Source organism: Montipora foliosa, chromosome 2 (genome assembly GCF_036669935.1).
Source record: "Montipora foliosa isolate CH-2021 chromosome 2, ASM3666993v2, whole genome shotgun sequence".
Lineage (NCBI taxonomy): Eukaryota > Metazoa > Cnidaria > Anthozoa > Scleractinia > Acroporidae > Montipora > Montipora foliosa.
In genome coordinates, this window is record NC_090870.1 from 31,991,046 (window position 1) to 32,008,545 (window position 17,500).

At 39.2% G+C, this 17,500-nt stretch overlaps 2 protein-coding genes across 4 annotated transcripts in view; both read left to right on the forward strand.

Moving 5' to 3' along the window:
- LOC137992854 (oncoprotein-induced transcript 3 protein-like) overlaps positions 1–9,384 on the forward strand; it is a 12,377-nt gene extending 2,993 nt beyond the window's left edge. The window contains exons 2-8 of one of the 3 annotated variants that reach the window (XM_068838401.1): positions 364–408; positions 2,078–2,242; positions 3,262–3,410; positions 4,760–4,925; positions 5,764–5,884; positions 7,430–7,689; positions 9,164–9,384. In XM_068838401.1, coding sequence (XP_068694502.1) covers positions 2,164–2,242; positions 3,262–3,410; positions 4,760–4,925; positions 5,764–5,884; positions 7,430–7,689; positions 9,164–9,189 — 801 coding nt within the window. In that variant the 5' untranslated portion in view covers positions 364–408; positions 2,078–2,163 and the 3' untranslated portion in view covers positions 9,190–9,384. The remainder of the gene's footprint in view (positions 1–363; positions 409–2,077; positions 2,243–3,261; positions 3,411–4,759; positions 4,926–5,763; positions 5,885–7,429; positions 7,690–9,163) is intronic. The other 2 variants (XM_068838400.1, XM_068838402.1) reach the window with 2 other exon arrangements.
- Positions 9,385–16,749: 7,365 nt separating this feature from the next.
- LOC137992855 (pancreatic secretory granule membrane major glycoprotein GP2-like) overlaps positions 16,750–17,500 on the forward strand; it is a 7,873-nt gene continuing 7,122 nt past the window's right edge. Inside the window, exon 1 of the mRNA XM_068838403.1 lies at positions 16,750–16,908. Within this exon, the coding sequence (XP_068694504.1) occupies positions 16,818–16,908 (91 nt within the window). The 5' untranslated portion in view covers positions 16,750–16,817. The remainder of the gene's footprint in view (positions 16,909–17,500) is intronic.

Consider the following 17,500-nt stretch of genomic DNA (forward strand, 5'->3'; position numbering starts at 1 on the left):
AGTACAACTACAACGTCTTCTTTTAGACAAATCATTCTTCGGATGCAGTCTCTCTGCTGTTTCTTAAAAGAGTTTTGAAAAAAAATCTAAAGCCGAAGCACCAGCAGCTGTAAACAGAGCCTAAACATCATTCCTGTTCAAATCCTTTTTGGCGGCTATAATTTGATCAGCTGTTAGCCGATTTAACTAGAAGTTAGATTTGTAATTATGTAGCCAATAGGAGCGAGGCTCCAAGGGATCCATTGTTTTTCGGCCAATCAGAGTAAAGTCCAGATTCTGGACTACGGGCAGACGGCTTGTTAAGAAATTGTATCAGGCCTACTTTCTCGCGCCCTGTCTAAAGAAAAATACACCTGATCGCAGGTTACGGATGACTATATGTACTTGATGTAAACAAGGAAAACACAGGTGAGGAGAGTGATACTTTGCACACTTGAATCTTAATCCCGAGGATAAATTGTATTGATATTGGCTCCACCGTCAGAACAGATTTACCACGTGGTCGTTAAACAGGGTTTTATGAGTCGGTTATATGCAGAGATTTTACAAAGCGAAAGAGAGTTTGCAGTGCTATCCCACGCTCACTGCTGTGAAATAAACGCCTGGGTTTATAATCTGTCTAACGTGGCTTTCTACGAGACCCATGTTACAATTTTAAAACAAACGATCGATTTATGTATTTCTATCGAATGGTAAGAGTGAATCGGTTCAGTAGTTTCTACAAAGCTAACAAAATTTAACTGCAAATCAAGTTAAGTTTATTTTACCGTCTGGAAAAGTAACAGTGCAAGTCGCCTATATATTGCTTGATACAGTTTTCTCGCTACATTATAATGATATCTTGGACTGGTTGACTGAGATTTCAGTATGAAGCGAATGTCACCAAGACCAATATTCCTATATCTGAAGATCCCGCTTGAAGTCCTCCTTAAGTTGGTAAAATAACAGATCCGAACAAACAGTATAGTAGTCAGGTTTTGAAGTTTGGGGAATCCATCCTCGTTCTATTTTTCTTGGCCAACTTTTTTTGAAATTTCCATTTTCCGGTTGAACCTTCGGTTTTTTTTCTTTTATTTTCTGTATGTGTTCTCAAGTCTAGACATGTGTCTAGTTTCATCCGTCTCGAAAGCGTACTTGAGCAGATCAGAACACACGCAAACAGCGGTAATTGTTGCTGTGAAAAAGCCTTGCTATGTGCCTTGAGCAACATCTGAAGGTTTCGTCGGCTTCTTTAGTCGTGAAAGCCATGAGGAGAAATGAGTTGTTTTCTGGTAAAAGGAATTTGAAATTAAAGAGAATCTTGAAACTCGCAAATTATTATACCCTATCTGAGCCACTTCGTTAGGGATGTACCGTATTTACCCGAATAATTGCCGGCCTCGAAAAAGCGCCGCCCTCGAATAACCGCCCCATTTGGGACAAAAAAGCAAATAAGCGCCAGGGTCCCAATCCGGTCCTTATTCGAGGAATTTCGTCAAATTAAAAAAAAACTGAAAAGTAAATCTAACACAGCATGGGGAATTTGTTTGCATCAAAACCGATGTTCTTCAGTTCAAAGTGATTGTATTTCACTGCTCGCCCATAAAGCAAAATTCCGTAAGAGTCAAATGGTGGGATTTCCTTCACTGTTTTTGGAATTTTGTATTCGTATTCGTCAATCTCTTGTATATTAATTGGAAGTAAAATTCCCAAGATATCACTTTAGCAAATGTGATACACAAAATATCACATGATGAATAGAACAGGACGAAGGAAACGGCAGAGTGGAATCCTGGTCCCAGCTCAAACAAACAGAGTTAAAAATTTATTTTCCCGATCAGTCTCCGAGGGTCATTCACTGGGTACTCCGGTTTTCCTCTCCTGTAGACGATTCCAGTCAAGAGATACTCTCAAAAGGGTTATCTTCCTTTAATATTAACACCTGGTCGTCGGATAACATCGCCCACACTAGATAATTCACTTTAAATTTGAATGTCACACTACTTATACCGGGTATAAGTAAATGGAGGAAGGTTTATCGCATTGCTAAAATTTAAGAACCCGGCCTCACCGACTTTTTTCTGGCCCTTGTAACGAGATCAAGCAAGACTGCTGTTGAAGAAAACAATCGCTTGGGGATCAACGGATTGAGCCTTAGTTTTGTGTGAACAAAGTCCAAGTAAGATGGTTTTTGGAGGAGTGTTCTGTCTCGTATGCACAGTGGCATTCACTGTGATATTACACCGGACCAGCAGCACTGAAAGTAAGAAACCTCGTTTATGTTTTTTTAACGAAGAGTCAAAATGCCAATGTATTTTGAAAGACAAAACACACAGAACTTAATTAATCCAAAGAAATGACTGGATCGCTTGGTCAGACTGCAGTATGCAAGGGAACAGATCCCTCTAATAGAGCCAAGTAAGATTACTACCACGTGGAAGGTCGCGGTTTCGAACCCCGCCCGCACCACCACTCAGGGTCTTAAAAAAATTGAGGACGAAAGGGTCGCTTCTTAGCTTATATTAGACTAAGAAGTGATAATGGACAAGGCTTTTCCCCGTATGCTCTGTCTCACAACTCTCGTTTATAAACTATGTGGGACGTTGGGAGAGCTGGATTGGCGCACTCGCCTCGCATCATTGTGGCCCTGGTTCGCTTTCCGGACTTATGGTTGGTTTTCTACTCTGCTCCAAGAGGTTTTTCTCCGGGTACCCCGGCTTTCCTCATCATTTGACGTAACCCGCTTATTAAATTTGATTTGACTTACAGTCTCCCAAGTCAGTAGAGCACTTGTGTTCAGCTAAATTACCTTGACATTTTATAAGAGAAGCAAAGAGTATGGCAGAGTCCCTGATGTTTTGATCTTTCCTCGTAAAGGGGCAATGCATCAATTGGAGTTTTGCATGCTATGCTTCGTCATGCAGATCACCCAGGTGAATCAGGTCAAATATAATCACATAATGCAATGAATCGCTTCATGACTTGCTCAGTGACAGTTTAACTCAGCCATTCTTATGGTGCACAAAAATTCTGGTTTTATCATCGGACTTGATAATGTAAATTGGCCACCGTACAGAGATTATACAAGCTGACGTTTCGAGCTGACAAAGGGTCAACGCTCGAAACGTCAGCTTTTATAATCTCTGTACGGTGGCCAATTTACATTATCAACTCCGTTGATAAAACCAAAATTTTTGTATACTACTTCCCCACCGACGCAGCACCACAGTTTCTTTGAAAACTACCCCCTTCATTCTTATGGTGGTCTTGATTTGCTTACAGCTGCTCCAAATTACGCTGCAATCGGCTGCTTTAAAGACAAAGTTACAGGACGAGCCATGAAACTGCTGGCAACTTACCGAAAGCCATCAGCCGATCCATTGGACTGGAATGATTTGGAAAACACAGTTATAAAGAAATGTGCTAAGAAGGTGAGGCATTCGGAAAATCTTTATCTCTTTTTATCTCTTAAAAGCAAAAATCTTAGTTTGACTTCCAACTTTAAACCCAATATTAGTTCGTCTGCAGAAGAGAGGAAAGAGAAAGAGCTCTAAGAACTCTGCCTAGTCTTTAAAAACGAGTTTAAGTGTGAAGCTTAGCAAATGAAACAACCTTCAACATAAAATTAACAATAGAATAAGTTTTCTTGAGACGCGTTCTCGAAGGAGGCCGTAAAAAGCCTTTAGTGTTTAATATAAACCAAACCGTTGCTAGAAAACTGCAAGACCAAGTTCAAAACAAAGGGAATGTGTCAGATTGTTTAGTTCAAGGCAGGTTTTAAGTGAACTAGGAGAACCGAAGAAGGCACTTGCGCGTTTTCGTGTAAACTAACAAAAAATCTACCTTTTTATTTCAAATCTTGTGCAATTATGACGCAACTACTTGGTTGGTCATGAGGGACCTTTTCGTTTGATATCCGAGCTAAGATTGTTCGGCCGACTGAGTTCGGCCGCCATTAATTCATCACACAAACGAAAACTTTCATCAATTTTCAAAAGTTGATTTCAATATGCCAAAATTGTTCAATTACGCTGATAACACTAGATATGCTTCGAAAGACAATCTATGCAAGTCACGTTTTACAACAAATACCGGATAACAAACTATACATGCAATGGCCCAAACATCTGGCAGGAACTACCTCCGACTTCAAACACCTAACTACTTACAGATGCAAAAAAGGAGTTACTCAATTTTTTCTCATTCAAAAAATATTTCTCCTCACATAAACCAGTATATTCTACTCTTTTTGTTTGTATGTTTTACGCTTATGCTTCATGTTTCGCTTTGGCTTTTTTTGGTAACCTTTGCTATCCTTTTGCTTTTACCGGCAGTTCTTTTCTCTTAATATCTACTAGTAATATTTTCCTGTATGCACTCTCTCTCTCTCTCTCTCTCTCACTCTCTTGCTTACTCTAACCGCTATCTTATTTGATGTATATTTGCATTGTTTTTTTTTTTATTGCAAGCAAAGCTACTTAAACAATATATACAATATAAGTCTAGAGACTAACTCGAAAACCTCACGGTTAATTTAGTATAGGCTCTGGACATTTCTTTCACTGATTAATATATATTTTTGACAAATGGCAAAAGATTAAACAGAAAATTTTATTTAACAAATATATATTATCTGAATTACTAAGTGAAATGAAAATAAAAATTGTTGTTGTTGTTGTTGTTGACTCGGATTATCTTCCGAGTGTTCCCGAGTCAAATTTGGGGCTAACCATAAAGTAGTAACTAACTGTATGCCTTCCTGTCTCTTGTTGCACCATAGGCAATGAAAACCAACTCATCATTCTTTGGAATTCAATTTTACGGAGAATGTTGGGGTGATTCTGATCAATATGACAAGTACGGACCGTCCTCTCATTGTGTACGACTGAATGGAGCTAATGTGGGAGAAAAATGGGCAAATTATGTCTACATGTTGACAGGAGAAGGTGCGTCAAAACTGCAAGGCCACGTAGGCTTGGCTGGCGGGAAGGCAAAAAAGCAAGCAGTCAGTCAGGCAAAACGCCAGTTAATCAAGCGAGCCAGCAAGTAATTAATACCTAACAATTAAGTATGCATCGCAAACGTAATTAAGTGGGTAACAACTAGTACAGCTAGTTGAGTTTTCAAACGTTTCTGAAATTGCCTAAGTCGCATAAGGTATATCGCACGAAATGCTCCTCTCTAAATAGAAAAGAAATTCTTTTGCTTCAACAAAAAAACAAAGCACGTAAATAAGCAGTGCTTCGCCGTGAAATGAATGGAAATGAGTTGCGTATTCTTATGCAAATCAAACTCATTTCCCTTACAATAGTTGAGCACCAAGACTCACTTCGAAACCGAGACAAACAGCAACTCGAAAATGGCCCATCATTGCTTTGTACCTATATTCTCTAGGCTTTTTATGAAGGAATTGCATTTGGGTGAATCTCGGCTTTGCCTTTCTAAACTTTTTTCATAGGTTTTAACTGAGTGTAAACTAATGCACGTTCAGCCAATCAAGAGCGAAAAGCAATTCACAATGAGCCAATCATGATCGAGTATAATCATGCCCACTTGATTACTAAAATTGTCTTAATCAAGAAAATTATCCAATCAACATTTTATGATATCGCACCTTACTTATTTCAAGGGACTTAGGCAGAAGGCTGATATTGCTTAGCGACCTCATACATTGCCAATCACCGTAGAATTTTGGTTTGCTGGTTTTATCCCAAGTGTCTTTTTTCCTCAAGTTACGCTTGAAACAAAACTGAGGCATTTTTATACTTGCTTTTGTGAACACAGAGTGTGCAAACTACGCACCACTGACAGAAGCCTTCAGGTCTCGAGACTATAAATTTGATTCGTCGAAAGGGCCCCAGTGTGATTCTTTCCCGTATGTTCACTGGAAACACACATGGTACAGGTTAGTGATAAAAGGCCGCTCCTAAACGCGACAGTTAATTGTCAAAACAAGTAGTATCTGACAGCATTTATTTTGAAAACAATAGTACAGCTAGGCCTTCATCTCTTAAATTCTGAAAGATATATTTCCTTAAAGGGAAATAAAGGGTCTTCCTGTAGGTACCGGAAAGCATTGTATTTTTGGTCACTAGGGGTTAGTCTCTATTTGGCGTTGTTTTGTGTTGTCTTTTGTACCTTTTGATTTACGTAATCTCAGCTCCGGTACCTGCACAGGCAACCGAAATAAATTAACAAACCGTTACAGAAGAGCGTATTGGCTTAGCCCGAGGAAGGTCTACAGTCCAGGGAGGTCCATGAAAATAAACCGAAATAGGTGAATTCAAGCAGTTTCCGTGTATTCGCAGAGAATGCCCATTCTTCTAAGAACATTTGCCCAAAGTTGATGAAATATCACTGATCTGTCCTTTTGCCCATAATTCTTTAAGTAAGCCGCGAGACATGAATTTGTTTCATTGTCAATGATAACTCTTTTTTTCCGCAGAGAATAATGCTCTGCTCATAAACACGGAGCACTCAAACGAGTAATTTTTCTTGTATTGCATTCGCTTTTTCTTCCCGTCTGTGGTGGCTGGTATCTTCCCAAAATCTTTGAATCCTTTCAGCGGTGATGTTCCCAACAGGCCCGAACGACGATTCGGTGAACTGGGGAAGGTTTCTCGAAGTCCCAAAACGTTTTCGTGACCATAAAAGCTAGTATTAAGAGGTTTTAAAAGTGAAAAAAGCAAACGGATGTTGTAGTTTGATGACTTTAAACCGGTCCGTTCCTAATATACAAAGGGAATTTTGACACCCGAAAAAAGCCCGAAAATTCTCAGAAACACACCTATGATAAGCACAAGGTTTTAACACTTACTTGAAGCAGGGCTTTACCTTTTCCATTTTTTCCTTGTCCTTGTCCATTGTATGATATTTCCCGCACTTGCTTGAGGCTTGTTGGAGCTTCGAGTTTAGCCTAAAACTTGTTATATTTCGGATCGTCGCACAATCGACTGGACAGTTTTAATGAATGGGTATTGTTAGTTTGATTGACACAGCTGTTATGCAGCTATAGTCACCATGACTTTGGCCATGCCTTGAAACTTGGCAGGCAAACGGCCTCTATATTAAATGAAACAGGTATTTTTTCACAACTTTCCACTTTGAAAAAATAGTTTCTACATCACCTCAATTTCATTCCTAATAGGCTGAAGTGTACATACAACATTGCTACTTAAGACGCCTTGAGTAGAAGTTGTAAAAGCTTTTCGATTTAGAATTGGAAATAAGTAGAATGTCTCGGCCTAATCTACACTCTGAGAAATTAAAACTGTGCTCAGTATTTGATGATTTTTATACAATCCGCACGATGAACTTGAACTATCACAACCAATTTTTTTTTTCCAGCTGAACGTCTCCAACTTCCATTTATCTGTTTAACAGCATAGGGTTTCCAATGTTAAGCGTCTTTGCTAACCTAGATTGTTTCATTGTTTCCAATGTCATGTAGGTTTGGTGCATATGCCGGAAGGGCCATGGCGAATGAGTGCGTCCGTTATGGTTATGGTTACTGTGGGACGAAAAAGGCAGGCTGGTTTAGTGGACAGCTGCCTGGCGTGAAAGATGGTGTACAAAAAGGGAATGTTTGCTTCAGTGAGAAAGACGACTGCTGTGGATCATCGCAAATGATTCACATCCGCAACTGTGGGGATTTCTTCGTTTACAAACTGCCCAAGACTAAGGGATGCTTCAAAGCTTACTGTGGGGATGGTAAGTAATCAAAGAGACATTTTAAGAATATTCAATACATGTTAATAATGGTAATAGCACTGGGTGGAGACTAATTCGGTCTTTATTCATATGAGAATGATTGCAGACCGAATTGGAAGACACGAAGCTCTCTTACCAATATAAGACTGACAAAGGAGGCGTAAATTGTTTAATGCCGGTCTGAAAGAAAGAAAGAAAGAAAGAAAGAAAGAAAGAAAGAAAGACCAATTTAGGAGTCTGTACACTGTTTCTGTGGTGATTCAAACCAAGGTTATGATTGGTTGCTTTGAATGTGATTGGCTTATTTAAACTGTCCGATAATAAATTGGCTAGTGAATTATAGGAGTTTTTTAAACCAATCACAATCGAGGAAATTGTAAGTTTAATGATCAAAAATGGTAATTGAACTGAGTGGAGTGCGACTTGGTCTTAAATCATACGTGTGATTTCAAAATTACCACTCTATTACATCCCTTTAGAACCAACATTTTATTGATCCAGTTGGGAACAAACGTTGCAAAATTCGCCACCCAATGGTTTTCTTTGGCTTTCATTTTCCTGCAATTTGATTGGTTACCTTAAACAAGCCTTGAAATCTGATTGGTTGTTTTGTTTTAGTGTTCTTTTCTCATTGGCTGGGGAAATAGTGCGATTTAGAGAAATATATAGTGCGCTTTGGGAATAAATCGCACTGCTGAGAGCCAATCAGATTGCAAGGATCACCAATAATTTCCAATGGGATGTAACAAGGCGGGTTGTGATACGTGTGCACCCACTCAGCCAGGAGCCTATTGCAAACTTGGAGACATTCAAATTTGAATGATAACAAGATTACGAACGAAATGAGGTCTCGAATCAACTTTGTGTGCTTCATTTAACCAATTGTTTGTTGCCAAAGCAACTGTTATGACATGGTAAGCAAGAATGGAGGAATTAGAGAGTTTTCATGTCCCCTCTGGCTTAGACTAAAGCCCCCCTACTGATAACAGATTACCGCTACATTTAGATATTTTATTGAACAAAATAGAAACGTTCGTGGGCGCATTCGAGAGAAAACAATTGTCTTCTATTCCTATTTTACCTTTTAAGCGCCCGAATTCTACTTTTCTACTTTTCATGCAGAGATTTTGGCTAGAGTCAGTAAACTGAAAGCTCTAAAGCAGGAACCTGTTTCATCTGTTAGCAAGTACAAACATATTGCGTCTAAGTGAATACCGAAAAAAATCCGCTCTCTTTAATATACATAATTTTATCCTACGGGTTTTTTCATCGTATGTAAAAAAAATGGCAAATTAATAAAATAAAGTGATAAATATACGGTGCTAGAGTGATCAGCCTCCCATAACTCGGCTTTTCCTGAAGATAGAGTCTTCCTCGCGTATGTTGTATAGAGCCCTTCGCTGAAATAAAAGCCAAAACGTGCGAAGTCGCAGCAGTAACCCTAGGTTTCTTTATTTGTCCATATTCTTTGTAGGTCAGGTATCTGATAAACAGAAGTGAGGGCAGCAACATCCTTCCACAGAATTATGAAGATTTTAAAAATACGTCATATACACCGCTGTAAGCAAAACAATAGCAAAAACTGGCTTATCCACTAGGTGATCGTATGTGAAGTCAGCTACTGTACAACAGAGTTCATTGTTTTCCAACATTAAAGCACTTGCACATTAAAATCAAATCACTTTTTGCAATACAGCATGGAGCATGTAGGGAGCAGATTGCACATGCAATACATTTCTCTTATTAGATGATTTGGTGTGTGGTATCGCTGATTATTTTTAGGAGTTGTGCTGTATCTTGACGAGCCCTCTAGGGCGAGTCAAAGTACAAGCAACGAGTAAAAATAGTCAGCGATATTACACACCAAAACATTTAATAAGTTGTTTATTATCCAACTTTTTCGCACTAAATTTATAGTAAGTGAATTGTAAACAACCAAGAACGTGTGACAGATTTGTGTGTGAAAAGTGCGGGGCAAAGGTCAGCACCCAAACTAGTCAAACAGGATCTCTGCAGTACACTTGTACACTTGTTTCATGCGTTTTCTGGACAATACCCAATACAGTTGGATAATGAAATGTAAGTATGCAAATAATGAAGTGAATATTCCTTCCAGTATATGAATGGTTATAATCCATCCAATATTTTCGCTCGCACACGATTGGTGTAAACGCGCCACGTGACCGAATATGGGGAATATGCGATGTTATAACATTGTTGGCTAATTTACGTCAAGTCGTGCAAACTTACAGGACATTTATCCCGCAATAACCCCAGTTTGCGTGGATATTTGCCCTGCGAAATGCTGTAGCGATCATTTCCGTTGAAAAGAAATAAAGCCGGCGGAAAAAAGGCAACAGAAGGGTTTTCATCAGTGGAAGAAAAACAACTCGTTTTCTGGGGTCTTGTGACAGTGCCATTAAAAAGCTGCACGGAAATGCTGTTCCGAAAAGTACAAGAAAATCAAAAAAACATGATGTAGACGTCTTTGAAGGTGAAGAAAGTTATGAACAGACTGCAGAGATTTAATCCTACGCGAACTTAAACTGGGTCGTTTTATAGAGTAGAGAATTTAATACAGTGTGTTTACTAACTATAAAATAAACCAACCGTTCGAAGGAGAGAAAAATTCCAGTCGCACTTGAAAATACAGTCATCCAGATTTTGCACATTCTGTCTTTCATAGTTGAATTAAATTTCTTTTTCAGAAAGCAAAAAAGCGCCTTGTTTTCGAGTTTTCGACTCGCAGTGACCATTAATGACTTTTTTTCTGCGACTGACACGCTTTCTTTTTAGTGAAATTTTGAACAGTGCACTAAAAAAAAAAAAAAAAACGAAGCTTCGCGTCTCGGCCAAATATTCATTTTTGAGCCGCGGACATTGTAAGCCGACATACCATCTAGACACTTAAATAAAGTTCCTTTCCTTTCCTTTAGGGCATTGGGCTAAAAGCATTTAAAAACAAGGCATAACTTGATTACGTTAATTTCGTCATAAAAAACCAATTTCTTAAAAAGCTTAATTGTCCTCTCCTCTTTTGTTCTAACTACGAAAATTACTCTTGCGGCTCTTTTTTGCACAAATTTAAGCTACCGTACATCGTAACTAGTTTGATTGTAGCGTTATAAAAAGAGGAAGATAATGTCTAATAGATCTTAAAGTTCCTATCCGCTGGGAAAGCTTTTTGCACACATAATCTATATGGTCGTTAAACGACAGCTCCTAGTCAATATACACACCTAGTAACTTGTAGTTGGTGGTTCGCTCCAGCACAACATCCTCACTCGCCCTAATCTCCATCTCCATGTCCTTATCGTCAATCTTTGATAATAGCCTGCTGCCCGACACAACCATAGCTTTGGTGTTTTTGGTGTTCAGCTTGAACCGGTTGTTTTCGACCATTTGTCGAGATCGCGGGTGCTCTCAAACAATTTAGCACAAAAACCGGTAAGATCAGTGAATGGGACGGATGCGCTTAGGGTGGTGTCATCTGCGAAAATGTCCACAGTAGTCTTTGACGGCAACGTCTCTGCAAGATCATTGATGAAGATAAGGAATAGCAGCGGTGCGAGGACGGACCCCTGTGGTACACGCGAGAGAGACTGGGAAGAGGAATACACATGGCCAATATTGTGTGCTGCTTTGTGTGACAGAGATATGACCTTAGAAGCTCGAGAGGGGTTTCACCTAGGCCATATATCTGCAGTTTCTGAATCATGATTTCATGATCAACAAGATCAAAAGCTTTCTGAAAGTCAGCAAATATTAAGCCATTAACACAGTTTTTATCCAAATTCCGTTGCATTTTGTCGATCATGTTAATAAGAGCAGTTTCAGTCGAAAAGAATTTCCTAAAGCCAGACTGCAAGTGAAGTGCCCCTAATATTTTCGAGAGCACAGGAAGAACAGAAATGGGTCGATAGTTATTTTTTTCGCTTTTTCTGTCTCCTTTATGCAATGTAGTAACTTTAGCTTCCTTCCACACCGTCGGAAACACACCCCTGGAGATACATGTGTTGATCAGCCTTGTAAGCGATGGTGCGATGGCGGGAGCAGCAATCTTAAAAGACGAGCACTCACACCATCAACCCCCGACGCTTTGCCTGATGGAGTGGCTTCAGTCAGCTGTCGAGTTTGACTTGATATGTCAGGAACACAAGCATTGATTGAGAATTCTTCTGCTTTTCAACAAATGCTATCACTGACGATGGATCAAAGTTGCTGGCATTTTTATCAGTAAGTCTCTCAGCAAGACCAGTAAAGTGCTGATTAAATGCTTCGACAACGAGGGCTGGGTCCCGGAAGACTTCTTTTTCCCGGTGAGATCTCTGAGAATAGACCACAATTTCTTGTAATCACCACGACTTTCTCGGAAGGATTCATAAAAGAAGTTCTTTTTAGTAGTTCGGTACAGCCGTTGTCACTTTGTTTTTTTGCGCGCCTCAGTGCTAACCAAGCAAGTGGGTCATTGGAGCGTTTGGCCTTTTGCAGTAAATGGTCACGCGATCTCATCAACTGTATAATGTTGGGTGACAACCATTTAGGCTCCAATTCGCTTCTAACACGTTTATGTTTAAGAGGAATGTGTGCATTGATAACCTCGTTGAGAATAGAATACCAACCATAACTATGGCCTCCACATCATCAAAAAGAAAGACGGTGTCCCAAGGGGCCTCCTCCAGGTCCTTAGTAAACTTTGCGTGATCAAGCTTATTAAAGTCACGATAACAAACACTTTTGTGCTGCTGGCCTTTGTTAGGGGAACAGTGGTTATACAAGCGCACTGCCAAAACTGGTAGGTGATCTGAAATCACAAATAGTTGGCCATCGTGAGTTCACTACTCGTTCTTGTCTGTTGGCCCAGATATGATCCAAACAAGTATTACTTGCCGGGCGCCTAATTTCAGTAACAAGCTGACTGAAATTCGAGTCTTTAAGATCCTTTACGAAGCGATGTCTATTAAAGCTGCGTATTCGGCGATAGTCCAAATTAAAGTCCCCTTGTAAAATCGTTTCCATGTTCAGCAATGACGCCTGTTCGATGTTTTCGGCAAGCTGCCGATCATAATCGGCTGTCGCGTCTGGATATCGGTAAACACCCACCACAAGCAATGGTCTTTTAGACTTAAAAGGACAGACTTGGAGCCATAAAATTTCCGAGTCCGGTTCTTCCAGATCAGCACGATGTTTCACAGCAAGATCATTGTTGACATAAATAGCAACCCCTCAGCCAGAGCGAGTAGTGCGATCTTTTCTATACTCCTCGTAGCCTGGAATAGCAAAGAGCCCTCGTTTGTTTTGTTTGAAAAACAAGTTTCAGTAATCACTAGTATGTCCAGAGTTTTCAAACCATCCTGCAACACTCGCAACTTAATCTCTTCCACCTTCGTCTTTGTCGTGTAATTTACATTCCAGAAAATGACCGGTCGCCATTCAATAGACTTGTCCAGAAAAGAAAGGACGAACTTCAAACAAGACCTCCAGCAAATTACATGTGCATGATTAAAATAAACTTTTGAAAACACAAGCTAGTGATATTTCTCCTTAATTTTACAAAAACTCATTGCGATTACGTGTTTATAACATAAGGGCAAAATTTTCTTTTCACTGCCGAGCCAAAGAGAAATTTATGTTTCGTTTCCTGTATGGTGATTTCTAGAATTCTTCAAAGTTTGGGCAAAAGGAAAGAAGTTTCAGTCGTGTGTTGTTTGTATAGGTAATCGCATGGGGCCGAGTAAAATTAAGGATTAATATCACGCGTGTTTTCAGAAGTTGCTGAAATTGCCCGAGTCGCGCAGCGAAGAGGGCAATTTCAGCAACTTCTGAAAACACAAGTGCTATCAATCCTCAATTTTACGAGGACCCATTGCGATTACTTGTTAATAACATAGAGGGCAAAATTTTCTAAACACTGTTGAGGCACCTAGACAAATAGTCAGCTAAGCTGAGTTAAAACACTCGTTCGCTCGGAAGCAAAACAACTGACAAACAGACAAGCAAGTCAACTTGCTCTTTGTGTCCAAAACGAGTATAGATGATTTTTATTTACATCCACTCGAGAGGAAAATACGAGTTTCATTCCTGAACAACAGTAACAACGATTAAACCAAATGTTAAGCTTCAATTTATTTTATTCACCGGTGATGTAGAGGTTTTTACCACTTGCAAATACGCATCCGTAAACATAGCAAACGGTTTGTCCAAAAAAATCCACCAAATTTGAGCTACTCGTTCCTCCCGTCAATGGCAAATTGTTCTGTGACCTTTTTTCAACCACACAATCCCGCTACGCCGGGCGCCATGTAAGCCGATCCAAGTTTTAAGCTTTTCACGAAAAAAACCTTTTGCCCTTCTTCTTGTCACTCGAAAATTCAAATTTCAGATCATCTTTTAAAGCCAATTCTTAATCTTTATGCCTTTTCGGCGAATGCAGCGCGAATTAAAAGACAAACTTCGATGAAGACGAAGTTGTTTTGCTCAAACAGAAGAAACCAACTGAATGTGGAAGAGATACGTTCAGCCAATCAGGAGCGAGAATTTTTGGCGCTCGACCAATCGTGAGCGAGTAATTTTGCCCTCTTCTCAAGCAAAATTAAGAAAAAATGCCCTCTTCATTGACCAATCAGTATTCAGTAATTTTGCCCTCTATGTTATTAGGATATAAACATGCGAGCTCGCGCTGGGAAATTAATTGGGACCGGCCCATTAAGGAAAGACAGCATTGTATTCATTTCGGCAATACATGTTTGCTCTGAGAGAAAAACCTCTGGCAGCCAGGGTAGCATCCTAATGTTATTGTTCGAAGCTAAAGTGCACTTATATTAACTTAGTTTACCCTTTAAAAACTACTTGGTTACAGAAACGAAGAAATAAACTTATTTTGTATAGGCTGCTTTTCACGAGGCAACAAGTATAATCTGAAAAATATAAAATATAATCTGAAAAATATAAAGCACAAGCACTATTACTCACGTAATAGTGATGCTCACGCGTAAAGAGCAGTGATTTTAAGGATCAGAGCTTACTAGGCCTGTTTACTGCTCACTATATATCTAGAATTATCTCTGTCACAAAGAACCAGCTGATTCCTTGGGCTTGAATTTATTGTTTATGCCTGTGATTAACGCTTTTCTTGCTTCAAACACTAGAAATAGGTATAAGGAAGGGAAAATAATTTCTTTTTCTTATGGTTATGCCTTAAGTAACTCCTGATTTAAAGGGGACAAGGTTTTTGAGTGGAAGTCAATCCTTCTAACACTTTCCCATTGATGAGGAAAGTCGTCTGCCGTTAGAATAAAACAAAAAGTGAGACTCTTGGAGGGGAAAGCGTTTACACTGCTTGTACATATGTTTCTGTATCTGCTTATGCTTAAATTTGTGTCACTGTGTCATCCAGGCAGATGCAAGCATTATGACTAGTTGCTGTGTTGTGGTCAGTCGAAAGATTAATTACACACACAAAAATTCGTATAGGAGGAAATTTATTTATTACATTTAAGTGTGCATATCCGAACAGCCAAGGCGGCGTGAAAGAAAGGACCTTTGTGAAAGCACTTCAGCAAGAGCTCTTTCTATACGAAGTTCGTGAGGAAAAGTTCATTTTTGCTCTTCGGCTCTTTTTATCAGCGGAAGTTAGTTTTGATAATATACGCGAACTTTAAAACCATGGAAAGAGGCTGGATCACGAAAAATGAAGTTCTTTCCCCACATGGGATAAGGCAAATAACCGACAGGGTAAATCCCAGAATAACCGTGACCCAAGTTGTGGCTCACGTTTTCATTCACAAAACGTACAAATAAAGCAAAGTTTTATTTCCAATTGTTTGACCAAGCTTTAGTGAAAAAGTAATGGCGAAAAAAAGGAAGCCCAAATGGGTTCAGCGAGCAAAACAAGGTTTCGTTAAGAGTGAAAATCTAACGAAGTAATGACACAAACAACATAGTGAGCTCGCCTGGATCGCAGTTAGAAACAGAGAAAAAACAGTACAACTCAAGACTCCGCAAATGAAGACCAGTTTTTATCGAATTTTGAAACAAAACGAACACTCAGCCGAGACTGAAGACGGTCGTCCGTCAAAACATACTCGTTAAATTAAAAAAGGTCGCTTTGTTTACAGATTTCTTTGTGGGCTTAATATTTATTCATATGATCAGTTTCAGCAATACCTATTTCCGTCTAGTTCCTGTAACACAGCTGAAAAGGAATCGTTGACCCAACTTATTTAATACAACAGCTTAGAGGTTTCTCAATGAAAGCGAGACAACTATGTCATCTACAATTTGCCTAAAACAAGATAGAGCAAAAGAGAGCGCCATCATCCAAAACTAGTACTCAGCTAATGTTGAAGGTTTTGTTGCTTTTTACCGCCTGGACAACGAGGACTGCGGTCTGCTATCTCGTTTAATCAAGAAAAAATTGCATCCGGGTGACCTTTAAGTGACTGAGATGTAAAGAGCTTCCGTAGATATAATGTTATCGATGAATAGCATTCAAAGCTTTGTTCAAAGAATGGCTGTGAAGTCAATTAACTATAGAAGGAACGCGCTTTTGAGTTTTGACAGAAAGGACAAAATTGTGTCCGGCTTTTCAATAATTGGCTTTAATAACATACACCTGCAGGACGGCCTTGTTTTAGACGATGACAAAGCACACAGTTTTGGAGTCTGTGTCCACTTTCTTGGCAGATCCAGTTCACAATTGAGAGGAAAAATGAAGGCTCAACGTTTCTTTAAATCGCCCTGGCTATTAAATAGACAAAATTAAACTTTTGATAAATTTAGCTTCACATAAACTTCTGGAAGTAATCTTAAAAAAGCGACGGTAAACTTACAGTTGTTAAAATTAAAACTAAGAAAATACTGTCATGATAACATAAAGAACGCGATATCGATATCTGAGGTTTAATGTGTCTTTATGGCGCATACTTGACATCTATTGGTCATGTTCAATTTGTAAGCAGTATCTCTTTGACAAATGACACCAAGTGTACAAATAATGTCGGCTTTGTTTGTTGAATGCAAACGAATTTATGACTTTATCAGCCCACAGAATGCAGATTTAAAAAGGGTGGTGGAAGCACTGATCATTAGTCTCCCCTAATTGCCTTGGCTTCGTAAGAGTATCTATCATGAAGGTATTACTTTTCACGATACAACAGGTATTAACGTTTATGGCGATAGTATCGAACAGAGAACCTGGTTCATTCGCCAACCAGCAAGGTGAGGAACTTAAGTCTACACCTAAGAAAAACACGTGCCTACTAAAAAAGGGAAGATAACTTTCATTGAAAAATATTTATGCCCGAAATGAATTTTGTGACGCTTTTCAAAGTAGCGAACGTCCCATCTATATACACGTTCATTCAAACTTGACGAGAATATCTTTGAACATCGATGTAAAATAAACCAGGCATTAACAAAGGTAAATGCTAAGTGGTAATATATTTACGAGTTGCTTACTTTGAAAGACAAAATTTGGGCGAGAAATTTGCATTTTTTTTCGGTGGGGAAGGGGAAGGGAGTGAAAGATATTTCGATGACACTCGTACTTTTCCTTTAACCTAATACGAAAAGAACTCATTTTAATTTTGTGAAACTCCAGAGCTAGTCTTACAATTCATTGACATTCGAAACACGAGTGCAAAAACATAATGGAGACATGTGGGAGGCGCAATAGGGATGTTTTAATTGAAATGTCGGATTGTGTACATAGCAGGCATGCAAAGTTTTTTAAAACCATTTTCTAAAAGAGCGCTCGATTAACATCTTACGATTCAGACCGATTCACTTGCGATTTCAAACGACGTTTTGC